The following is a 15446-nucleotide window of genomic DNA, read 5'->3' as shown; positions in this document are numbered from 1 at the left end:
TGCAAAAAGTTGGTGCAAACTAAACCGGAACACCGGTTGGTGAGTGGTATTGTACACGTGGCTGGGACGTATTTTTTATTACCTTTGCATCGTGCTAAATCATCCATTGCCTCGAGCGCGAAAGTGAAACTTACGCCGAATTTTGTGATCGCGAGTGTAAGCGGGATGCTGTTGCTGATTGAAATTGGAAGGTGTTTGTCAAGCGCAAAATATAACACACACATCCGCTTGCTGTCTTTTTCCATTGCAACGAGCCTCGTTTGCTAATGAGTTAAGATCGTATATTTCGAAACGGGGCAAAGGAAAGGATATTTTTTTATGATAGATCAGATTAACGTTGAAACTGGCATCCAAAACGACCAAACTGAAGAAAACAATAAACAACGAATGGTGGGGCCCATGTGATGGGAGATCTGTTTTGTGGAAAACTATCCAGAAGAAGAATGCTAATAGCCATTCACAGCGGTCAGCTTTCATTTTCGTTTCTGTCCATTCAACGATCGCGCTTGTTTTTGCTTATTCCATTAAATTCAATTCCTTCGAAATGACAATCTTCCTAATATATCTGCTTTTTGTTTTGTTTTATTTGTCTCATACACAGGAAAGCCTGAAAAAAATACTTTCATCCCAGCCGAAACCTAGTGGTGTGATTTTACATTGAAAGCGAACTCGAAAGCGACTCATCGACCGGGACCGGCCACAATGGAAGAAATGACAATCGTGTTCCGCGGTAGCCTGTGAAAACTACGTGCCCCAACAAGCGGGTGTGCTCGGGAGAGCTTTGGGGGGTGTGAGAAAATAAATACCCTACCCGAGTGCGTGAGAAAGGGAAATTTGTCGATGTGTAAGCCAAACAACAAAAAATACCAACAAAGTGGAAGGAAAATTTGTGTCGTTGTGTTTTCCCCCCTCATTGGTTTTATATTTCCGAGTTCCCCCGGTCAGTGAATGGTGATGATTGAATTAATTCGATGTAGTGGATCGTAATCCTGTTGCACAGTGCAGTGACAAGAAAGGAAAAATTTAAATGCAATAGAGGCGAAATCAATTACAGTTGTTATACGAATCGTGCCAATTTAAACGTGACAAGTGATCAGTTGTGCGTTGTGCGTTAATTTGAAGCTTACGGGAAGCTTCGATGGTAAAGTGTCATCGGCGGTTCCACGATACCAAAATGGGTCGAAAGAAGATCGCTAAAATGGATACGTTCAAAGGCAGTCTGGTGCTCCTAATAGGGATATGCTTAATGAGCTGTACAACCCTGGCACAGGATGCAGAAGGTATGTATCAAGATTAGAATAAATTAACCAGCTTTTATAGCACACGGTAAACGGAAGCTCCAAAATATCGGTTAACATCATAGCGTTATGACCTCCTATGTTACATCTACCATTACTGACTTGCTAGACTTTTTTTTACTTCGTAACTGATAACTAAGGATGAACGTTTCGAAATAGAGACAGTATTGATTCTGTTAGGCAAAATTATCCTCTCTACTAACGCATTATTATTAAAAAAGGTGTATTTATTAAATTAAATGAACCAGCCTATCCGATGTTAATTTAAGAGTGCCTTTAATGTCAGGAATACTTCGTGAGTTAATTTGGACTTTTATGTAGTGTTTCTAGCGTCCAAAGTTCGGGAAAAATTTAGATGGAAAACTGAAATTTTAGTCGCATTTCTGAATTTACAAAAAAAGGCAATTTAACTTATTCTATATTGATTTACTTTGTGATGTAACTATGAAAGACATGCTTTGCAATATATTTTTGAACAAAATTCGAAGCAAAACAAGTTCGTGTAATTTTGTACGTGGAACTGTAATTTTTATTAATAAAATTTCAAATTTTTCCAAAAATACGTTACATTTTAATTTTATTAATTTTAATTCATAAAATGATACAAACGTACTCTAATTGATGTAATAATATCAATTATTAATGTGCTTTTTATCGCAGAAAGAAGACATCATTCCCTGAATACTAATTACAAACGATATTACAAAGGGAATTCGCGTTACGCGAACTTCTCTGGCACGCATTATTCTCGTAACTCGGGAAAAGACTGTAATGATTCCTAGCAGGATTTAATCAGTGCATGATCATGAATCTTAAAAGATCAATGAACATTCAACAATCTACAAGAGCTCACGAATCATTGAGAAGTCACGAATCGTCGTGGATACATAATTCCACAAAAAATATCCCTCTAAGGATTAATTAAGATTTTATAAATCAAGGAGAATTCATAGATTTTCAAGAATCAGAGTTTCGTAATGATTAGTGCAAATATTTATTCAATTTCACGAATCTAAGATAATATAACGCATCGTAGCACTAATGACAACTAACTAAAACTAACGCCCAATGAAACGAAAAAGGCGAAACATTCATCTACAACAACAGGAAATTGAACAAAACCAACCACAAACAGAAACAAACAACAGGCACGAAACGTAAAACAACCCCCATTTTCTCTTAGCCACCGTTTTGGTCGGTGCTAAGCCGAATCTGAGCGACTCAATCTAATGATCAATCAAATCGAATTACAACTCTCATCAATTCATGTGAGTGAGTGTGTGTGTGTGTGTGTATTTTTGTCTTTTTTTTTCCTCAAAAAACATCCTCCCCAACCTTCCCCGTTCTGGCCATCTTTCGGAGCATGTTGAACAATAATCAAAACCAAAACATCATTACCTTTGCCACAGTTGTCTCAAGATCCAATTCAAGCCGTTGGCCGATGGTTGGGTCGTAACGGGTTCGGGGTGCACGACACGCGCAATAGTAACCCTGGGAAACCGTTTTCTTGCCAACACGGCGATGTCTGCGCGGTTTGGGAGGACGGTTGTTCAAAACGAAGAAGAAGCTAATTACAATTCCAGTTCGTGATGAGTAGGAAAATTCCTATTGAACGTTTCGTTTCGAACCGATCCAAGAAGTTACCATTGCACGTTGGGGTTTTGATTCTGTAAACTGGCCCTTCCAATATGTCATACTGCTGTAGGGAGGGCAGCATGAGTAGTATGAGTTTGCCACACAACGCAGTACGCAACCTTCATCTTTACGGTTGGTAAACAAGCGTTAAAGCTCAAGGATTACATTCAAACCGGCAAACAAACATACATGTCTGGTGAACACGGTGAATCATCGGAAGACCTTGCCCAATGCAGCAAACAAACTGTTGTTGTTCGATAAACTGCACCCAGGCTTAGCATGAGGTTTCACGTTAATGAAACGATCATGTGCCAATGGGGCAGACACTTTAGCAGCAGTAGAAAGCTGCACCACATCGACCGGGTGTGGAATCGAAGGGAAAGTCCACTATCAAATATGGTCCGTGGTGGTGGCGTACCGCCATGAGCATTCTTCCCACACGCACGGGCAATTTAGTCCGGGTGATGGTGGTAGTACAGCCCGGTAAGTAGGTAAAAAGCACAAAACACAACGAAGACACTTTCCCATCAAGTGCTTGGAGCATCGTTGGCCGGAGCGTGGCGTCCCGGGTCCGGGACAAGTTAATTTACACCGGACCAAGAAGAATGACAGATTAGGCAAAATTGGTATCGAAACCTGCTTCAGCGCGGAGGGCCGACAATGGTTCAGCATTGCCACATCCTTCGCGTGGGTACGAGCGCACACATGGGGCTGACGGTGCGAATGTAGGACACACCATCATCTCCTCTGATGCTTACGTCTAATGGCGTTCATTCGTTCCCCCTTTTTTCGCAGCTTCGGCACCAACAACGACCACAGCGAACGGTGATCTCACGACGGATGCTACCAGCACAACTGCAAACTCGATAGAGCCCTCGGAACCAACAACGAACGGGTCTCCACTGGAGGTACTGCCATTAGCGACAAAGTCCGCTGATAGCAGCGAATCCATCGCTGGAACTGATCCGCCCAAGGTGCCGGAAGATGCCACAACCACGCAACAAGCTGCCGACTCATTGCCGGCTAGCCCGGTGACCACGAGCACACCCAAGCTGCTGGAAACCAGCACATCATCCGAGGTCAAGAGTACCGAGGAGAGTCTCGCCATGATGCCCGACACAACTACCGTCCAGCCAACGCAGGCACCCTCCACGGTGGAAGCCATCGTCACAACGTTCGCCGCAAACAAGTCAGATGTTTTGCCGACCGCCAAACCGGTTCTTCTGCACGTCAAATCGCCCGAAGAGGAGGCGAACGATCGTACCGCGGAGAATCCACCCTCGATACTGAACCACTTCCTGCCGAGCGGCGAAAGTTCTTCGGAGGAGCTGCTCAAGATGAGCGATGTGCGCGCGTCGGCGGAGGTGCGCGGCCGCGCGATCAGCTTCGGACCGAGCGAACCGATCAATTTCGTTACCGCACCGAACCTTGTCACCACCGTACCGCCACCGGTCACCGGTGAGGGTGCGCTGCTGAAGACTACGAAACCGCCGCCACCGTACGATGATCTCAGCGACATCAGCATGGAGTCGACGGATGCTACCGAGCCGAGGGGAGAGATGGGAGCGGCAGAACCGGAAGGGAAATCCATGGAAATGTTAACACCGGGTGAATGTATTTTCAACGGCATGGAGTACAAGGTAAGCGGGTGACCAAAATTTCCCTCCCCAAGCGCCACTGGAGGTGATTGCGCGATGACAGGTTTGTGAGTTGCTAACAGTCGTTGGTAAATGGTTTGTTTTGCGGGCCTAAAGCTCGCGGGGTGGCGATGCTTAACCGTGCGTTGAAAGTGGTGCACCAGTTTGATAGAACAAACTGTACCGGTGACGGTGATGACGGACGGATGTTATGAAAGTTCTTCCATCCACACAAAACGAGTTAACGAGTTCCGTTGCCGGTGCGTGACGTTAGTTGACATTACGTTAGTAGAATATGTTACAATTTGATTGCCTCACACTGATTTGAATAAACTGCTGGTTCGTATGAATTGCGGCAGCTATCTCAAGCTACCTGAGCACTGTACAGTGGTAAATTTGATTCAGATTCATGGAGCTTAATGAATCTATCTGAATCTCTAAACATTCGTGAATCGTCATATATTTATGAATCTCTCCGAAAGCTTGATTTTAAGATCGTTTCTATTCGCGTTGCTACTGAAATCTGAATTTGTATACAGTTTGAATAACTATAAGTAATGCTAGCAATCGATTGCGTACATCGATTGAGCAGACTGTTGATAACTGATAACTGATTTGATAACTGTGATTACTGTTTCAGTTTATAATGCGTACATGCCACTTTGCGTTCGTTACCAATAGCAAAAATGAAAAATATAATTAGGTATTGTATAATTCACATATTTTAAACTCAACTTCCCAGAATTCATATCAATAAAACATATACGAAAGTATTTTTCTTAATGTTTAGTATAATGAAAGTGTTACAACATACTTCATCTGTAGCAAGCAATTTAGCAAAGCAATCCAAAGCAATGAATCTTGTGAGATTATACAGCCTGATTTGAATCACTTCTCACAAAAGATTCATATCAATGACTCCTGAATAAAGATTAATATGAATGACTCCTAAAAGATGTATTAAGCACAACTACTAGTGTACAGTGGAGTGTCTTAGTTCACCTTTTCAACCTTCAAGTACTGTCTACTGCTCAAGTACCTGCTTGCAGTTGGCATACAGTAACCGAAGAGTACAGAATCTGTGCCAAATGGTAGCACCTTGAATTAGCGATTGGTGAGTGCAGCAAAACCTTCACCATTCTCCACTGCAGTGACACATATTGCAGGTATGCACGCAATCGTGTCAGTTATCTACCGAGCGCATAGCATAACTCACCAGAGTTCCAGTGGTGTTACTAGTGCGTGCTTTAGTTTTATGCTTGCTGCATTCCATCAGCCTTACCAAGCAGCAATCAATGACGCTGTTTCGTCTCTGCTCGCTTCAAACCCTAGCGAACCGATCGCGGTTAGCCCTTACCCCTTACGCAACACGGCTCTAGGGCGCGCGAGCGTGTGCACGAGCGCACATCCGCAACCATCTTGCGAATAAATGGAACGCAAACCACCCAACGCGGGGAAGGAAGGGCTTAAAGTGGGTCACATTCGGGGGCTGGGCAAATCGGTGGCCTACTGCGTATCACCTTCAGTAAATTCGCACGCACCGCACAATCAGAGCGGCAGCGCAGGTGGCAACGTTTTCCCTTGCGATGAGCCCGCGCGATACCGCATCGCGTAATGCCGGTGCAGATTGTCCTTGAACTCTGCTGCCAAGTGTTTCGTTCTGTAGCGTCTTGAGAACTTACAGCAGTATTTTGAACGTGCTAGCGGTAACCGGATGCGGTAGACATTGAGCCCGCCTTAAGCCGATCGTGGACGTTTTGGCCTGGAAAACCTGGGCACAAGGAAGTCACAGTATAGCATACTGGGAAGGAGAGCGTACCTAGCGAAACAGATTAAGCAATGCGCGTTAGACGCCAGCATTTGGTCATGGGACAGTGCCTCAGAACAATCAGTCCCCAAAATTCTATTCTCAACAAGCTGATTAACAGCCGGGTGTGCTGTGAGTGGGGCGCAAGTTCTAGCCTCGCGCAAGTAATAGTATTCATTTTCTGTTGTTTTACTTTAAATGTGTCAGCTTTGATAGTCTGGAAACATGGCAAAGATACAGTGGGTGAAGTGGTTCTTCCAATCACCAGCATTAAATGGGCACGGAGCTAGGAACGGACCACAAAATCAGGCTTGTTACCGTGCGCATAAAACACTGACAAATGATTTATAGCTGACAGTAAGGGTTTTGGTACGTAAACATGCTACCTTGCCTCTTAACATTTCGGTTCCCAAGACATCTTTCGAATGTAAATTCTTCTCGCATTTCGCTCGACACTGTCACGCTGACCGGTGCTCCAATGGAGCTTTAAACCGAGACTAACCGAGACTTTTTATCTTCCATGTAATGATGCACAGCATCAAACTTAAGCAAACTTTGTCTGCGTATTGTACCTGCATAGTAGCTTCAATTTTCGTATTTCACCATGTAAAGGTTCAATGCTTCACTTTGTTTGCCCTTAAACCTTACGTGACTCTGTCCAGCGAGCCGTGAGAATTGTGTGTGTTTTTTTTTTTCTTATGCAAAAGATCGATTTTTCATCATTACCTTCTAAGGGATTTCATTAGGTTAGTATTTTACCGTGTTCCCATGTCGAGAGCTGCCTCCTAAAGTAGGATAGCATCAGTTCGAGGTGGTACCCCAGCACGAGACGTTCTACACACTTCGGTACAATAAATGATGGGAACATAAACGACGAACGAATATTCAAATGCAATGCCTCAGGCCTCAGTAGACATCCACTATTGAACAGAGAGAAAAAAAAAACCTAAAAGGTTCAAGCGTCTCTTAAACCAGCGTGACGTTCTACGTGCAAGATCATTCACCATGGCGCGTGTATAGCGCAACATGGCCGCCAAATCTAGTGCTCACCTGTGCCGGGTGCACGACAGGCATGAAGAAGCACTTAACCTACATTCGATCATTTTCTCTGCGATTTCGTGGTGATCGCTGTGGTGATCGCTTTTTTGTCAACAATCGACCAACACCATCAGTCGAACCGGTTGATCGCGTGGGACTATGCGCACTGTGCGCTCGTAACGTTCTCCTCCTTCCGCCGTCAATGCGGTTTTGTTTTTTCGGTAAAAAAAAAACCGATACGTACCACCACCGCACTGAAGAGTGTCACGGTGCGTCGTCATCACCGCCGGGAGTTTCGAGAACCCCCGCAAAACAACAATCACTTTCTGGCGCGCGCGCGATCTTGTTTCGTGTTGCGTGGCATTACTGCGACGGGCACACGTGGGAGGGTAGCGCCCGAAAGGGTCGTTGCATTTATGTTCGACGGGAGCAGTCTGTAGCGCGTTTCGGTCTTCTTTCACTTTCTAGACTAATGCCACCGTGGACAAGGATTGTGACGAACGGTGCCACTGCGAAGAGGACGGCAAATGGCGCTGTGAACCACGGTGCGGACGACCGTTCGTGAAGCGTGGCAAGGCGGTGCTCGGTGCCGGCTGCTACGAGAATCCCTCCAAGACGGACGAATGCTGTGCCACGCTGATCTGCCCCTCGGAGCGCTTCACCGAGGGACGCGTCGGTAAGTTGGACGTTAGATGGAGCATCGTAATTACAGCGTCACCACTTTCCAGCCGTCTCCTAGCATCATCGGAGCATTGAATGTAGTGCAGCGTGAAGCGAAGCCTTTGCAGACGAAACCTCATCCGATGGCGCAATCGTGCGAAAGGTGTTGACCACGAACGCGGAAATCAGGCTGAGATGGCTTCGACCACCGATTATGCGAATACGGCGGATAAAGTTTACATACGAAATGCGAAATGTGAGCTTACATCATCATCCGCGTGTGGTCATTGGATCCCGTTCGAGGCGCCACTTTCGATTGGGGGCTTCACAATGGGTCTTCGCATATCGATTGTGTTCGATTGAGACATCGGGCTACGCCGCACATCCAAAGACATTGTTTCCGCTCTAAAAACAAACTCCCATCAGGACGGTTACTAACTAACCTGCTGTTGCTGTTGTTCTCTTTCCCCCAAAAGAACCAACACCCGTGTCGGAGGAGACAACCACGGCCAAAGCGATCGTGACGAGCTGCATCTACAAGAACCATTCGTACGGCATCAACGAACGCATGGAAGTGGGTTGCGAGCAGATCTGTACGTGCAACAGCGATGGCGAGATGGAATGTGCACCGCGCTGTGCGCCGCTCAATGCAACGCTCTCGGAACAGTGCGTGGTGTTGCCGGATCCGCACGATCCGTGCTGCAAGCGTGAGTTCTGTGATGTTACGCTCGATGACCACGAACAGAGCAGTGGCGTGATGATGATGATGGCACCGGCCTCTGCCTCCTCCTCGCCTTCCACAACGACCGGACCCGAGCAGAATCTGCCACCGGACGCACGCCCGACGGAGACCGGGTGCGAGTTCAAGGGCCGTCGGTACAAACTGAACGACCAGTTCCACGACGAATGCAACGCGCTCTGTCTCTGCACGGATGCCGGTGTGCACTGTGCGAAGATCGAGTGCCCGTCCGAGTTCGGTCTGGACGTGCTTGATCCGCACTGTCTGAAGTGGGGCCCGGATCCGGCCACTTTCCGTGCGATCGCGCCACGGTGCTGTCCGGAGCGGATGCGATGCATCGACAATGGAACGTGCGAGTACAAGGGGCAGCTGTTCGACAACTGGTCCGACATACCGAGCAATCTGACCGGCTGCGAACAGCACTGTTACTGCGATACGGGTATCGTCGAGTGTCGTCCCGCGTGCCCACCGGTGCCGGCATCACCACCGTCCCATCTGCCGTGCAGTTCGAGGAACGCCCGCCTGATGCCGATCCCCGGTGAGGAGTGCTGTAAGCATTGGGCCTGCAGTCCGACTGCGGACAATGGTATTGCAAGCGGTAAGTAAACGGTGTGGCTGTGGTGAGTGTGGCCACTCCTCTGCGCCCTTTCATTCCCTAGCTCACTCCTGTGCCTGAAAGTGTGTTTGTGCATGTGTGTTGCTAAGTTTGTTTTACACTACCACCTACCGATTGTGACCATTCTCACGATCCACCTTCATGCCTGCACCCTCCCCTCTCATTGTCACCACCATCATCATCCGGTTTGCATTCACAGGAAACGACGTACTCAAGCCATTGCTAATGCCCGGCACAATCAATCAGTTCCTGCCGACGAAACCGCCCCGATCGGACGGGAAACCATCGGACAGGGAAAAGCATCCGGAGCCCGAAAAGGAACCTGCGACCGTGCCATTCTATCCAACGATCGACGGTAAACCGCCCAAAGTTCCACAGGAGAAACCACACAAAAAGTACACCAAAGAAGACGCGAACAAGAAGGATCACTTTAACAACATCTTCGCCGGCACACAGCCCGGAGACCCGGAGCTGCCAGATGATGGAAAGTATGATTACGGTAGCTACGAGGAAGGCATGAAACCGGCTACACTCGGTGTGCAGCGTCCCGGTCCACCTGGTTACTATGGGCCGGAAATAAAGCCTCACTATGGAGCCGACTTTAATCCCTATCTGCATCCACTGGCTGGTGGTAATGGAGTACCGACGGGGCAGCCCGTTCCGACCGTTGGAGGTCAACCGATTCTGCACCCCGGGCAGCATCCGGCAGGACTGGACAAGCAGCTGCTGAACGTACTCGGACCGAACGGTCCCGGTAGTCTACCGCCGAACATCCGCATCGAACAGCTGCTGCAGCACATTCATTCGCAGGATCCGAATCTGCCGCCGCAGGGTTCACCACTATTGCATGGTCAGAGCCTTCCTAACGTTCCCCCTTATCAGTCACAGCATCCATCTGCATCGCAACCGTCGGCGGCGAGCAATGGCATCAACTATAACCAGTACGGTACGGAACCGCATGCTCCATCGCACGTAGACATTGGCATTGTACCTCACGAACATTCACCACCGTCGGCACCAGCAGGTTCATACGCATTTCTTACTGCACCCTGTCACACCATTCCTTGTTCATAACCACCTCCTTCTGCTAATGCGACTATTTGCACATGCTTCCGTTTGTACCCTACAAACACTGCCTCCTTCCTACGGTTCGGTACAAAAAAAAAACCGCAACAAGCTGCGAATTAATCCTGTTGCCATTATTTTGTAGGTTCTGGAAATGTTGGTGGCCCAGGAGGTTTGGCGTTCTCCGCCCTGCAGGTTGACCTGAAAGTACTCGCACTGGATGCCATCGATTCGAACACCGTGCGGGTTATCTTCCTCGTACCGCAGGTGTACGTTGGGCTGCATGGACGGGTAGAACTGCGATATACACGCACCCGCAACAACGACACCAGCACCTGGCAATCGCAAGTGTTTGCCCCACCGGACGATCTCATAGCGACACCGCAGCTCGAGTTCGAGCTGCCCGGCCTGAACGCCAACACGGAGTATCGCGTGAAGATAACGCTAATACTGCGCGATGTCAACTCACAGCCCTCTAGTCAGGTGTACACCGTCCGTACGCCCTCGGACCGTGTCATTACGCCACCATCAATCGGTATCGGTACCGGTCACTTCCCGCAAATGAGTCATCCGACCAACTTCCTCAAGGAGATCATTCAAGATCCCGAGCTGCGTGCGTCCGAGGTCAACTCGACGTGGGCCAAAATCAACTGGCGAAAGTTGGACGATGAGGAGCTGGACTACGTTGATGGTATACAGCTGCGTTACCGTGAGATCGACAGCGTTGTCTATCACGCAACGCCACTCATACATCGCGCACTGAGCGAGTACACCGTCGAGGGTTTACAGCCGCAAACTCGCTACGAGGTCGGCATCTTCTTCATTCCCTTCCCGGGGCATGGCGAAGAGGTACGGGCTGGGGAGATGCTCCAAATTGTCACGGCCGAGCGAATCGATGTGTACGGGTTCGAGGTGGTTGTGAATGCGAGTAAAATCAAAGCCACCAGCGTGGAGGTTAGCTGGTCCGGTGTACCCTATCCCGAGGACAAGTACATTAATATCTATCGTGCGATCTACCAGAGCGATAGCGGAAAGGAAGATTCCAGGTACGGTGACGAAGACTTCTGTGTGGTGTGGAAAGAACTAGTGCTTATACGGGGTTTCTTTCGCTTTTTCAGCGTGTTTAAGGTGGCCAAACACGACTCAACGACGGGCACGCTTATAGCGGATCTGAAACCCGGCACACGATACCGGCTGTGGCTTGAGATGTATCTCACCAACGGTAGCATTAAGAAGAGCAATGTAGTCAACTTGATTACCAAACCCGGTGGACCAGCCGTACCGGGAAAGACAGGTAAGTAACCCGGCACACAATACGAACCCGTTCGATCTATTTGCTAACGTTAACATCCCTATCGGCAGATAAACTTGCCGCTGCAGGTGCAGCAGGTGCGGTGAATGGAGACTATTATGGTCCCCTGGTGGTTGTCGCCGTCATTGCAGCGCTGGCCGTAATGTCCACCTTAATACTGCTGCTCATCCTAACCAGGCGTCGGGTGCAGAGTGCTACCATAACGCCACCCAGGAAGAATGATGCCGCGTACGACAATCCCAGTTATAAGGTGGAAATTCAACAGGAAACCATGAGTAAGTTCTCATCCCATCCGGAGGTTGAAGATTTATAGCGATCTAATGCATTTCTTACCATAGATCTATGATTCGAACGTGTCTCGCTTTGATGGTCAACCCTTCCTAAGCCTGTTAGGTTGCTGCCTGAATTCTATCCGCTAAGCCAATGATCCAGTGTTCAAGCGGACGGCCCACGTCTGTGCTGTGTGGAAGTTTTATATGTATTAAACTATCCCTCGATGTGAGACCACGACCGGAAAACCAATTCCAGACCGTGCATCCAGCAATCTTCCCGTTGTACATAGTAGAATGTTAATCCGTCCTGTCTCGTACTACTATCTCATAAGTAAAATGCCACGAATGCAGCAAACGAACGTTGGCCCATACTGCCCTGAATGGCGTCCGATACCGTTTGCGATTCCATCGCTCCTTCCTCTACGTGTAGCCATAGTTCCCGGTTGTATAGATAAGTGTCGTAGTGGAATCGATGAAAAGTACTACGTGTAAATAAAATTTCTAGTAATTAGACCGTACTGGAAAGGAGATTACGATTTTTCAAAGAAATATAGTTGATGTCCAGTTGACGGAATAGTCGATTCGTTCAGTGTTTGATGAAATCATCGATTTTCTTTAAAACGCGCAAGAGGTACACTGTATATAAATAAAATTTACTCGAGTTTTTAACAACCATAACGAAATACGTTTTTCATCAGTCGACACACCGTAAGAAATCGACAACATCAATCGATGATGAATTTGTAACAATCGCGTCCTTTCTTTAGTAAAAATCCCTGAATGTTCATCGTGTCAATCAGCTCGTTACTGTTGGCCATAATGCCACCCGCAACCATTGCCTGCTTCAATTCGACCATCGTAAATAGTGTCGAACCGGTCACTGCCGATCGTGACGCCAGTACACGGGCAAATTTCCTTACCAACGATGTCTTGCTAGTACCGCTGCCATTGGTAAGTCGGGTAAACTGAAGATCGCCCTCATCGGTACTAAATACATCCAGCATACTTTGCCGCAGGATGGCCAACACATCACGCACATGAGCTACCGTTGCTTCCAGTGATAGATCGATCTTTGCCCGTGCCTGTGTTAGCCGTATTAATCCCTCGAGCTGCCGAGTAGTGACGGGAATCATGTCCATCTCATTATGTGCCCGGCGTAGTTCGACAAAGAAATCACGCAATTCCTCCGCAGCTTTAGCCGTTAGTTTGGGTTGGACATTTTTACGTGCGTATCCTAAAATTTTAAAAAGTAAAACCCCAACATGACGAATCGCAATATGTTTTCTTTTGCTGAAGAAATTCTTACCAATGTACTTTTGGACTAGTTCAGCCGGCAGTAGATCCAACTTTTCTCCCGGCGCTAACCGGAGTCGTTCTTCCAACGAAGGTTCTGCCTCTTCATCGGGCGAAGTACCACTGCCCGAAGCGTCAAAGAATGGATGAGCGGCCGGTGTCGAGGTGGAAGGTTTTGACAGCCCGTGAACCTTTTGGATGTGGGCAGTGAGCAGATTGTCTGTTCGTTCATTCGAACGATCGAGAAGAATGAACACCAAATCGAACCGAGAAAGTAACGCAGGATGTAGTTTCAAGTTTTCCGAAACCGTTTTCGCCTTGTTGTAGTGCCCACCGGCTGGATTGGCTGCGGCAAGAACCGTTGTCCGTGCTGGGACCGTACAGATCACGCCCGCTTTTGCGACGCTTACCGAACGCTGTTCCATTACCTCCAGTAGCCCGTGATGGCCGGACATCTTGTCGAACTCATCGATACAACAGACGCCTTGATCCGCCAGTACCAGAGCACCCGCTTCTAACGATGCACCGACACCCTTTTCCATCCGTACTGTTACCGTAAGCCCGACATTGGAAGAATTGGTACCGCACACGAATATACCCCGCGGTGAAACGTTGGCACAGCTTTGCAAAATTTGGCTCTTGCCTATTCCCGGGTCACCAACGACTAGGACGTGAATCTCGGCTCTCGTGCGGGAGGTGTTCGCTTGACCCCCGAACAGACCTAGTAAAAGTCCTGCTTTAACCACTTCGTGCCCGTAAATGGAGGGACAGAGCGATTGTACCAGCAAGCGAAATGGGGAAGGTTCCGACTTTATCATACGTATTGCTTCCATATCCAGCTCCGTGAATTCCGCCAACCGATTCCAATTTGCGAGCACGTTCTTGTTGCTGCGCACGTACACCGCCTGCATATATGCTTTGTATAGGCTCGCCTTTGCCGTTCCATCCGGGTCCTGCGACCGTGCCTTCAATATACCCGTCACGGTGACATCGTCTCCTGGGCACACACTGTCCACCATTTCATGCGTTAGCTCTATTTCGATGTTTTTAGCAGCGCTGCCTGCCACCGTTCGCGATCCTTGTGTCGTTTCTTGCAGGCGAATGGTTTGGTACGCTTCCATGCGAGTGTATACCGACCGCTGCATTAGCACGAAATGACTGCGAGCCTTGCATCCGCTGTGGCATGATGTTGGTATGGTGTATATACCATCCTTCTGCTGCACTGCCTGCTCATTACCGCACTGTGCGCAGCGAAAGGCGCACCAAGTGTTCATGATTTGTGACGCACCCGCACGTATAATTGTACCCCGCACGGATACCAACTTACCGAAGCTGCTTACCTTTATGGAGCCGATTGAAACCTCCGGTCCGTATCCCACTATTCGCGGTCTGATGGTTTGCAAGCATAAATTTGTATCGTTCTGAGAACTGCTGTATGTCTGTTCGTTCATCAGCGTGTGGTGCATTGCAAGCCCGATGCAAGCAAGTGTGTGTTCGGGATTGTCCGTCAATTCTTGGCGTAATGTGGACCATTCCGAATGCAGATGACCATCACTGTCGCATGCATCTAGTTTCAATTCAAACCAACAGTTTTTCTTCACCTGCGGAAGGTCGTACAGGTCAGCAAAATTCTTGTAATGTTTCTGCATAGCTCGTACATGATGCACTGTCTTGGAACCGGACGAATAATCTGTAACATGTGAACAACAACGTTTTATAACCGTCATAAACAAAATGTATGCAACCACTCCTCCTCTACTGTACCTTCTTTGGGGAAGTACAACTTCCAACCCACGTATTCACATATACCATTTCTTAAATTCGTAGAAAACGAGGCTATTGCAGCGATATTGCCCGATGCAAGTGAGCTTTCCACGGTGAACGAGGGCAGTGCAAAACCTACTGGCTTTTCTCTGGGAACATTGGACTGGTGACGATATCCTCGGTAACCTCCTCGCCATTTACCAGGCCAACCACTACTACGTCCACGGGATGAACCTCCGCGGCGATTAGATGGTCCTTCGTCGACCGTTCTGCCTTGGGACGAATTATTAGCGGTTGGATTTTCTGCCAT

General features: G+C 48.1%; 2 protein-coding genes across 2 annotated transcripts; one reads left to right on the top strand and one right to left on the bottom strand.

Annotated features, from left to right (window-relative positions):
* The first annotated feature begins 1169 nt into the window (after positions 1-1169).
* Positions 1170-12598, top strand: LOC128309580 (putative epidermal cell surface receptor). The gene is made up of 9 exons (XM_053046007.1): positions 1170-1280; positions 3729-4573; positions 7884-8091; positions 8552-9412; positions 9630-10454; positions 10641-11541; positions 11614-11789; positions 11858-12082; positions 12146-12598. Exons 1-9 carry the CDS (start codon positions 1175-1177, stop codon positions 12151-12153), a joined length of 4155 nt encoding a protein of 1384 aa, XP_052901967.1. The 5' UTR covers positions 1170-1174; the 3' UTR covers positions 12154-12598.
* Positions 12599-12600: 2 nt separating this feature from the next.
* LOC128309581 (DNA helicase MCM8) lies at positions 12601-15446 on the bottom strand. Its single transcript, XM_053046008.1, has 3 exons — positions 15137-15446; positions 13386-15062; positions 12601-13313 (listed from the first exon to the last, which is right to left on the bottom strand). Exons 1-3 carry the CDS (start codon positions 15444-15446, stop codon positions 12805-12807), a joined length of 2496 nt encoding a protein of 831 aa, XP_052901968.1. The 3' UTR covers positions 12601-12804.

The sequence above is a fragment of the Anopheles moucheti genome, chromosome 2, assembly GCF_943734755.1.
Source record: "Anopheles moucheti chromosome 2, idAnoMoucSN_F20_07, whole genome shotgun sequence".
In the NCBI taxonomy this organism is placed as follows: domain Eukaryota; kingdom Metazoa; phylum Arthropoda; class Insecta; order Diptera; family Culicidae; genus Anopheles; species Anopheles moucheti.
The sequence above is the reverse complement of the archived record's forward strand: the minus strand, read 5'-3'. Positions and strand labels throughout refer to the sequence as shown.

What these genes read in the sequence shown, in the direction of transcription:
- LOC128309581 (XM_053046008.1), bottom strand. Translation starts at nt 15,446, where the DNA reads ATGGCAGAAAATCCAACCGCTAATAATTCGTCCCAAGGCAGAACGGTC. An exon ending in GTTGTACTTCCCCAAAGAAG is followed by an intron (nt 15,063 to 15,136) that starts GTACAGTAGAGG and finishes CACATGTTACAG; the next exon opens with ATTATTCGTCCGGTTCCAAG. An exon ending in ACTAGTCCAAAAGTACATTG is followed by an intron (nt 13,314 to 13,385) that starts GTAAGAATTTCT and finishes TTAAAATTTTAG; the next exon opens with GATACGCACGTAAAAATGTC.
- LOC128309580 (XM_053046007.1), top strand. Translation starts at nt 1,175, where the DNA reads ATGGGTCGAAAGAAGATCGCTAAAATGGATACGTTCAAAGGCAGTCTG. An exon ending in CCTGGCACAGGATGCAGAAG is followed by an intron (nt 1,281 to 3,728) that starts GTATGTATCAAG and finishes CTTTTTTCGCAG; the next exon opens with CTTCGGCACCAACAACGACC. An exon ending in AGCCGTACCGGGAAAGACAG is followed by an intron (nt 11,790 to 11,857) that starts GTAAGTAACCCG and finishes CCCTATCGGCAG; the next exon opens with ATAAACTTGCCGCTGCAGGT.